Genomic DNA, 8650 nt, shown 5'->3' with positions numbered 1-8650 from the left:
AGGAATGTGCCCCTCCCTGGGCCCTGCTCACTGGCTCTGGGGACCCATGTGCTGGGGCACACACTGTCCGCGAGTGGCCGGAACTGGGACTGGAGGCCGGTGCCCCTCAAGGGCAGGGCCTTCCCCTGGCTCCCCCGACTCAGCCCCGCCAGCCTCAGAGTGGTTCTTCCCTCTTTATTCTTAGATGGGAGACACAGGCCCCAGGGAGGGTCCCTGCTGAGAGGGTGAGGCCTGTGCCAGCACCCAGTCCCCTCACCCGGCCCCAGAAGGGTTGTGCTGCCTGGGCCGCCCTCTGCTTCCCCGGAGCTTGGGCTGTGTGGCAGCAAGGGCCATGGGGGCCTGAGTTTGCTTCCCGGGATGGTTGGACCCCCTCATTCCTGCATCAGAGGACGGACCCCCAGAGGGCCTCATGGGCAGGGCAGGCAGGGCTCTGGGTGTGTCCGCAACTTCGGGGCTGCACTAGGCAGCCTCCCTGGAGCAAGGGCAGTGACGGTCCTGGGTGTGGGCCAGCCCCTCTCTTGGACCCAGTCCCCTAGCCAGGCCCCTTCACCCCATCCCAGGAGCAGGGCCCTAAGCCAGCACCCCAGACGTGCATCAGAGCCGATCACTGGACCAAACTCCCCAAGTCCAAGCATGGACGGCACCTCACACTCCTTGGGGGACAGGACCACCACCCCGGGCAGCCCAGAGGGGACTCCTGAGCGCCTGCATTTAGAGCTGCCTGGAGTGAGGCCGGTTGCCGGGGAAGGCCTTCCCAGGGTGGGTCCAGGCCCCTGAGCTCCTGGATGCTGAGCCAGTTTGTTTTCTGTTCCCAGGGGGGCAACAATGCTGGCCACACCGTGGTGGTGGATGGCAAGGAGTACGACTTCCACCTGCTGCCCAGCGGCATCATCAACACCAAGGCCGTGTCCTTCATTGGTGAGTGCCCGCCCCGCCCCACCCCAGCCTGGGATCCTGAGCGTGTGAGCAGGAGAGACCTGGGACGTCATCCAGCCCAAGGGCCCGGTGTGAGGCCTGGACGCAGCCGGAGAGCTGGGCTGGACCCCCGTCCCCCCTGCCCTGCCCAGCGTGAGGACCAGGTGCTCCTGGCCAGGAGGGAATAAGCTGCTCAGCCGGGGCCTCGGCCCTGGGCCCGGGCGTTCAAGGTCCAAAGTCCCCGCCTCAAGCGGGAGCCCTGGCAGAGGCCTCTGACCCGGGACCTGTCCTCAGAGCCCCTCCCAGAGCCCGGGACCCCACCCAGCCTGGTCCAGAGGGAGGGAGAGTGCAGGAGGCTCCTCTGAGCACTCAGACTCCCGCAGTGTGTGTACAGGCCTGTGTGCCTGTCTGTGAGTGAGCGCACTTGCGAGTGTGCATGTGTATGAGTCTGCGTGCGAAGGTGCATGAGTGTGAGCGTGTGCGTGCAGGTATTGTGTGTGCGTGCTCCTGTGCGTGTCCTTAAGTGAGCGTGCGAGCGGGGTGGGGCCTGGCTCCCTTCTACGTCGCTGGAGACAGGTCTGTGCAGGGAAGCTGTTCCTGGCCTGCTCGGGACCCTCTGCGGTCGCCTCCCCTCGGCCCCTTCCCATTGCCTTCTGCTGCCCACCCGCCATGGGACACGCTCTGGCAGCTTCTGGTACTTTTCCTTCTGGCTCTCTCCACGCCTGGGCAGGCCCACACTCGTGACTTATCTGCCCCGCCCCCTCGCTGGCTGGGAAGCTGGAAAGCCGGGGTGGCGCGGCAGGTGTGTGCCCAGCGGCGGCAGGGGGTCTGGCCCTGCGCGTGGGCCCAGGGACACGGCGGCAGAGGGGCCGCAGGGGCAGTGGGCAGTCAGGCTGAGCAGGAGGAAAGGGTCTCCCGGAGCCTCTGCCGTGGGTGAGGACGGGGCAGCGAGGACGCCAGCTCACCCGGGACCCCACGCCCAGGGGCTGGGGCTTTGCTGCAGGAAGCTGCTCAGCGCCAGCCTCGGTTGCTGGGCCCCAGACCCCTCTGGGAGGGAAACGAGGCCAAGGAGGCACCGCTCGACCAGGGGGCGCTCTGCCCGGTCTCCAAGGAGCTGGGGGTGGGTGGGGGCCAGCGGTCACCGGGGAGCATGGGCAAGGGCTCAGCTCGGCGGTCAGCGCGGCCAGATGGCAACGGCAGCGGGAAGCCCCTTAGCAAGGGCAGAACGAGCTGGCACTCGCAACGGCTGCCCCTCCAGCCCGGGTCACTGCCCCAGACCCAGCCACGTGGTCATTTCAGGACTCGTGGCATTTAGGTGACCTTTTGTGCTCGGTGTGGCTTGCATCGTCTCTGAGTCACTCCCGTCTGGACCCATGTCCCGTCTCCCTCGGCCAATCCCGGTGCCCAGGGGACGGGCTCCTCCCAGGAAGGCAGCGGGGGCCCTGCCCAGCTGGTTTTGGTCTTAGAGGAAGGGGCCAGCCTTGGCTTTAGCCTGGGCGCACGGTGACCTCGTGACCTTGGTGAGCCCCTTCCTTCCCTGGCCTCAACCTCCGCCCTCTGTAGACCCTACATCAGTTTTACGTGGATGGGGAAGCGCGGCTCCCCCAAGGCCCTGCTTGGGTCCCAGGAACGGCTGGAGGCTGCATTTCTCCGTACCTCCTGCTTTTCCATTTCTATGCCACTTAAATAAAACATAACAGCTTTACTGAGGTATAATTTACGTACCATGAAGTTCACCCCTGCGAGGGTACGACTGTACATCCATCACGATTCAGTTCTAGAACGTTTTCCTCCCCCTAAGGAGTTTCCCCTCCCCCCTGCCACCCCACCCCGACAACCACTGATCTGCTGTCTCTGTAAATGCTTCATGATGGCTTTTGTTTTGTTTTGACCGTTTTCTTTATTGTGATAAAATGTACATAATATAAACTGACCATCTTAGCCATTTTTAATTGTACAGTTCGGCAGCGTTAAGTACACGTTCACGTTGTTGTGCAGCCTTCACCACCATCTGCCTGCAGAACTGTGTCATCTCCCTAAACAGAAACTCTGTCCCCATTAAATACTCACTCCCCCTTTCCCCCTCCAGCCCCTGCCCCCAGCATCCTACTTCCTGTCTCCATGAGTCTGACTTCTCTATGGACCTCATACACGCGGATCACACAGAATGTGTCCTTCAGCGTCTGGCTTATTTCACTTTATATAGTGTCCTCGAAGTTCATCCATGTTGCCACCTGTGTCAGAATTTCCTTCCTTTTTAAGGCTGGATAATATCCCATCATGTGGATGAACCACATCCGTCTGTTGAAGGATGCCTGGGTTGCTTCCCCATCTTAGCTATTTTGAACGATGCTGCAGTGAACGTGGGAGCGCGAATTTCATGCTGTTTTTGTTTTTATTTATTTATTTTAAAAATAGGCTATTTTATTTTATTTTCAAAATTAATTTATTTTTGGCTGTGTTGGGTCTTCATTGCTGTGCACAGGCTTTCTCTAGTTGCAGCGAGTGGGGGCTACTCTTCTTTGCGGTGCGCGGGCTTCTCATTGCAGTGGCTTCTCTTGTTGCGGAGCGAGGGCTCTAGGCGTGCAGGCTTCAGTAGTTGTGGCACGTGGGCTCTAGAGTGCAGGCTCAGTATTTGTGGTGCATGGGCTCAGTAGTTGTGACTTGCGGGCTCTAGAGCGCAGGCTCAGTAGTTGTGACACATGGGCTCAGTGGTTGTGACTTGCGGGCTCTAGAGCGCAGGCTCAGTAGTTGTGGCGCACAGGCTTAGTTGCTCCACGGCATGTGGGATCTTCCCGGACCAGGGATTGAACCCGTGTCCCCTGCATTGGCAGGCGGATTCTTAACCACTAGGCCACCAGGGAAGTCCCTGTTTTTGTTTTTAGATTTTTTTTTTTTTATGTGGACCACTTTTAAAGTCTTTACTGAATTTGTTAACAGTATTGCTTCTGTTTTATGTTTTGGTTTTTTGGTTATGAAGCATGTGGGATCTTAGCTCCCCGACCAGGGATTGAACCCGCACCCCCTGCATTGGAAGGTGAAGTCTTAACCACTGGACCGCCAGGGAAGCCCCTGTGCTGTTTTAAACGTAAGGCCCCCACGTCCGTGATGCGATTCAGTCTTGTGTCTGTGTCGCAGGCAACGGAGTGGTTGTCCACTTACCAGGCTTGTTCGAAGAAGCAGAAAAGAATGAGAAGAAAGGTAGGCCCGTGTCCCCCGCAGACCCGCCCCACCCAGGACACGTGCATGTTCCCAGCGGCCAAGTTGCCGGGTGGCTCGCCATGTGGTTTCTCCTGGGGGTGGCGGCAGGTGGGCAGGTGGGGCGGCTTCCACGGCTGGCCCCCTGCCTGGGCCTGCTGGCTCTGCCTGTGCAGGAGGCCGGGAGCGAGCAGTCCAGCGGCCCCAAACTCTGGCTCCAGGCCACAGCCTCAGTGTCGCAGGGGAGCTTTCGTGACACTGGGGACAGGTGGCACTGGGAGATAAAGACCAGGCTGTCCAGGAAGGAGCCCTGGAACCTGGAATGTGACCCTGATGTCCGGCTGAGACTGGGGACCATTGGACTGACCATGCGAGCAGGGAAGAATATGGTCTCTGGGGGCTGTTCAGGGGCAGGAGGCTGGCAGGCAGTGACCGAGGCCACCAGCCAGGCATCGGGGCAAGTGGGACCCCAGTGGCTGTTTAGAGGCAAGCTGATCACACAGCAGCCCTGAGATGCCCTGGAGGAAGCATAGCCTCGGCCTCAGGGCTCAGTGCAGGCATGAAGAGAACGAGTGGGACCCTGGCCCTGGGACGCGGGCACCAGGAGGTGCTGGGACGGAGACCCCACGGGAGACAGGCTCGCCCGTGGGCACGTGGGTGGACGTCCCCGGGGGGAGGGCCCAGGACTCCCCGCCCCGAGAGGCCACCATGGGGAGGGCCCGCCGCTAACCGGAGGTGACTCTGTGGCCCGTGGCCGACCACGTGCCGTGTCCGCAGGCCTGAAGGACTGGGAGAAGAGGCTCATCCTCTCTGACCGGGCCCACCTCGGTGAGTCTCAGGCCCTCCCTGCCCGCCTGTGAGTGACGCCCCCATCCCCACCATGGCCTGGGGCTCCCCCAGGCCTTCTCCAAGGGCTTCAGGGGGTGCCAGGTCGGGATCACTGCCCCCACTGGCAGACGGGGAGATTGAGGCCCGGGGGACCCCAGTGCATCCCTGGAGGCCCTGTAACCGTCTGTCTCTCCCGCTCGTGGTGCCCCCGCCGGCCCGGCCGGCAGTGTTCGATTTTCACCAGGCGGTGGATGGGCTCCAGGAGGTGCAGAGGCAGGCCCAGGAGGGCAAGAAGTGAGTAGCGCGTGTGCTCAGCTCGTGGCCCTCGAGTCCACGGATGGAAAGATGGGGGCGTGTGGGGTGGGGAGCGTGCGTCCACCCGAAACCCCCGAGGACGGTGCCCATCGGTTCACCCCAGGCCTCGCTGGCCCTGAAGCCCAAGCGAGCCGCCTCTCTCCGGGGCCGCGCCGTCCTCCCCGGCCGCCACCCCGCGGAGTGCCCGTGCTGTCTGTCGCCTGCTGCGCCCCCCACCGCTGCTGGGATCGCAAGCCAGCCTTGACCATAGCTCCGTCATGGCACCCCGTCCTGCCCACCAGCTCTTGGTGGCCGTTCACTGGCTCTCCAGAGATGTTTGTTAGAAGGGGCCGGGGACGGTTCTCAAGGCCGGGACAGGGATGCAGCAGACCAGAGTACTGCCTCTCACACACACGTGCACACGCGCCTGCACTGCCCACATTCACACTGTGCACACGCTTGTCCACAAGTGCACACGTACATACACATGCATGTACCACACACATACACCGGTACATGCATGTCTGCACACAAATGTGCATGCATCACATGCACTCACACCACGGCACACGCTCATACACAGGCACACATGTATGTGCACACGTGTATGCGCTGCACACATTTCACGCGCTGCACGTGCTCATACACAGGTGCACATACGCTCTCATAGGAGCACATGCACTCACAAACATGCACACACATGCACTCACACACATGCACGCACACACACAGGGCTTGGCCACATGCAGGCGGCAATGCTGAGCCTGGCTGGGCTGTGGTAGGCAGAGAGTACAGGAGGGGCACAGCTGGGTCCCAGTCCCGGAGCAGCAGCCTCGGTGCCAGGCGAGAGGGAAGCCAGGGCAGAAGGCGGACAGGCCGGGGGTGGGGGTGGGGGCGCACCACTGGGCACTGGGCCTCAGAGGGGGCATAGGGGAGGGTCAGGGCTGGGACTCAGACCCGCGTGCCACCACTGCAGCCCCGGGGCCCTGGAAGCTGGCCCCGTGAGGTGTCCCGTGGTTCTCATGGCCGTCCCAGACCCCCGGGTGCTGCTGCCAGGAGGGACCCTCAGTTGCCACCCAGCTCGACCTTGATTTATGGGGCTGGAAACTGAGGCCTGAGGGGCTGGCCGGGGAACCCACATTCCCAGGCTCCTCCCCCAGGCCCCGGGCAGGCTGGCCTGGGCGACCCGAGTTCACAGCCTGTGGCCTGTCTTTTAGCATCGGCACCACCAGGAAGGGGATTGGACCGGCCTACTCGTCCAAAGCGGCCCGCACCGGCCTCCGTATCTGTGACCTCCTGTCGGACTTTGACGAATTCTCCACCCGGTACCTGACCTGTCCATGACCCCAGGAGAGCCTGGCCAGGGAGGTGGGCACAAGGCTCCAGGGGGCCGGGGGTCTCAGTCATTGTCGCTTCTGCAGATTCAAGAACCTGGCCCATCAGCACCAGTCCATGTTCCCCACTTTGGAAATAGATGTTGAAGGTCAACTCAAAAGGCTCAAGGTAGAGCTGGGCGCCTCGGCATCAGGGCCGACCCCGCCGAGGGTCCGCGTCCCACCGACTGTCCGTGCACATTCGTGCAGTGCACCTGTCGCATTATCACAGGTCGCCTGGGCTTGGGGGCTGCAGGCCTCCTGTTGGCGCCCCCTGGCCAGCCGTGCTCACGGTGGTCTTCTCAGCAGGCCGGGGGCTCACCTGCTGGCCTGGGCCCTCGCCTCCTCTGAGGAAACTGCCCCAGATGTGCTGGGGGACGAAGGCTGACCCTGTCTGTCTGGGGCAGGAGCAGGCGGGAGACAGGAGGATGTCAGCGCAGAGCCCTTCTGGAAGTTTCCAGGGCTGGGACCCCAGCTCCTCCACCCTTGTCTGGGGCTGTAAATGTGACAGGGCGGGACGAGCGGGGACACCTGCAGACCGAGCCCCTCGCTGGGCGGGAATTTGCTGGAAAAGAGACGCTGTGGGGAGGAGGCCAGAGCTGGGTGGACACCCTAGCTCCTGCATCTTCCCCCTTCCCCCAGGGCTTCGCTGAGCGGATCCGACCCATGGTCCGAGATGGCGTTTACTTCATGTACGAGGCGCTCCACGGCGCCCCCAAGAAAATCCTCGTGGAAGGCGCCAACGCAGCCCTCCTCGACATTGACTTCGGTACGTCCCGGCCGCATCCCCACAAACCCCGCCTTTCAGAGACACGCATGGTGCGGCCTCCCTCCATGGCCACGCTGCCGGCCGTGCCCAGGAAACGTACCGCCCTCGTTTCCCTAACTTCAGCCGAGAGGGGAGAAGGGAGAAGCTGGGCTGAAGGGGAGGGAGGGAGACTGAGAGAGACTGGCGGGGCCCCAACTACCCCACGTGGGCCTCTGTCCACCCTGTCCCTGACCCAGGGACACACCAGCACCGAGGCCGCAAGGCGCAGGCAGGTGAGGCACGCACCGTCCAAACCCGAGCGACCCTCTGCCTCCCCTCCCCCGCAGCTCATACCCACCGCGCCCTGTGCCGGCCACTCCCCTGGGATGGTCCCCCTGGACACCCTGCCAAGGGGGACGCCTGGGCCCAGGTGATCTGAGGGGTGGGGGCCTGACCGGCTGTCTCACAGGAACCTACCCCTTTGTGACGTCATCCAACTGCACGGTGGGCGGCGTATGCACCGGCCTGGGCATCCCCCCCCAGAACATAGGCGAGGTCTACGGCGTGGTGAAGGCCTACACCACACGCGTGGGCATCGGCGCCTTCCCCACCGAGCAGATCAACGTGAGTCCCCAGCCCCGCGCGGCCGCGTGGGCACCTGGTGGAGGGGCCTGGGGAGGCTAATGCGGTGCAGGAGGCTGCCTCCCCAGCCCCGTCCCATGCCGTGGCCGTACACAGTGGAGCCCCTCGGCTCGGGAAGGGCACCGAGAACTGTGTCTCTGCTCCATCCTCGGGGACACAGGCCACCTTCGTCCTTGGGGGCCTGAGCCCGCCTGGGTTTGGTCTCAGCCAAGTTAGAGCAGGGCCAGAAGCCCCGCCCCCGCCCCGCCCAGCAAGCTGCTCTCCAGCCTCTTGGGTGTTTCTGGAAGCTCAGGACACCGCCGGCCTTCCTCTCACCTGGCCTTGTGCCCTCATGGCTGGCGAGCACCCGAGACTCTTGTCCTGGGCAGATGTCTGAGAGCCAGAGTGGGAAGGGGCTTGAATGAAGCGCAGGGATAGGGATAGGACCCCTGAGAAATAAACACACACCTGCCCGAGGCTCAGCTGCAGGGCCAGGTCCACCCACCCTCACCTGCCCATGAGGCCCAAGAAGTAGGTGCTGGTCAGCGCGGCCCTACCTGTGGGGGCCTCAGCTGGGGCCGGTGTGCCGGGGACCAGGGAAGCAGGCGTGGTGGGGGGGGGGGGGATCGTCAGGGGGGGCAGGGGGTTCGGGGGGGGGGGCAGGGGGGGGGGC

At 63.2% G+C, this 8650-nt stretch overlaps 1 protein-coding gene across 1 annotated transcript in view; it reads left to right on the top strand.

The window, feature by feature from the left end:
- The window catches only part of ADSS1 (adenylosuccinate synthase 1), an 18897-nt gene that overhangs the window by 6563 nt on the left and 3684 nt on the right, over positions 1-8650 (top strand). Inside the window, exons 2-9 of the mRNA XM_007455583.1 lie at positions 816-918; positions 4054-4116; positions 4891-4941; positions 5169-5235; positions 6453-6560; positions 6657-6738; positions 7251-7377; positions 7826-7980. Of these exons, the coding sequence (XP_007455645.1) occupies positions 816-918; positions 4054-4116; positions 4891-4941; positions 5169-5235; positions 6453-6560; positions 6657-6738; positions 7251-7377; positions 7826-7980 (756 nt within the window). The remainder of the gene's footprint in view (positions 1-815; positions 919-4053; positions 4117-4890; positions 4942-5168; positions 5236-6452; positions 6561-6656; positions 6739-7250; positions 7378-7825; positions 7981-8650) is intronic.

This window comes from Lipotes vexillifer, unplaced genomic scaffold (genome assembly GCF_000442215.2).
Source record: "Lipotes vexillifer unplaced genomic scaffold, Lipotes_vexillifer_v1.1 scaffold584, whole genome shotgun sequence".
Classification (NCBI taxonomy): Eukaryota; Metazoa; Chordata; class Mammalia; order Artiodactyla; family Lipotidae; genus Lipotes; species Lipotes vexillifer.
The sequence above is the reverse complement of the archived record's forward strand: the minus strand, read 5'-3'. Positions and strand labels throughout refer to the sequence as shown.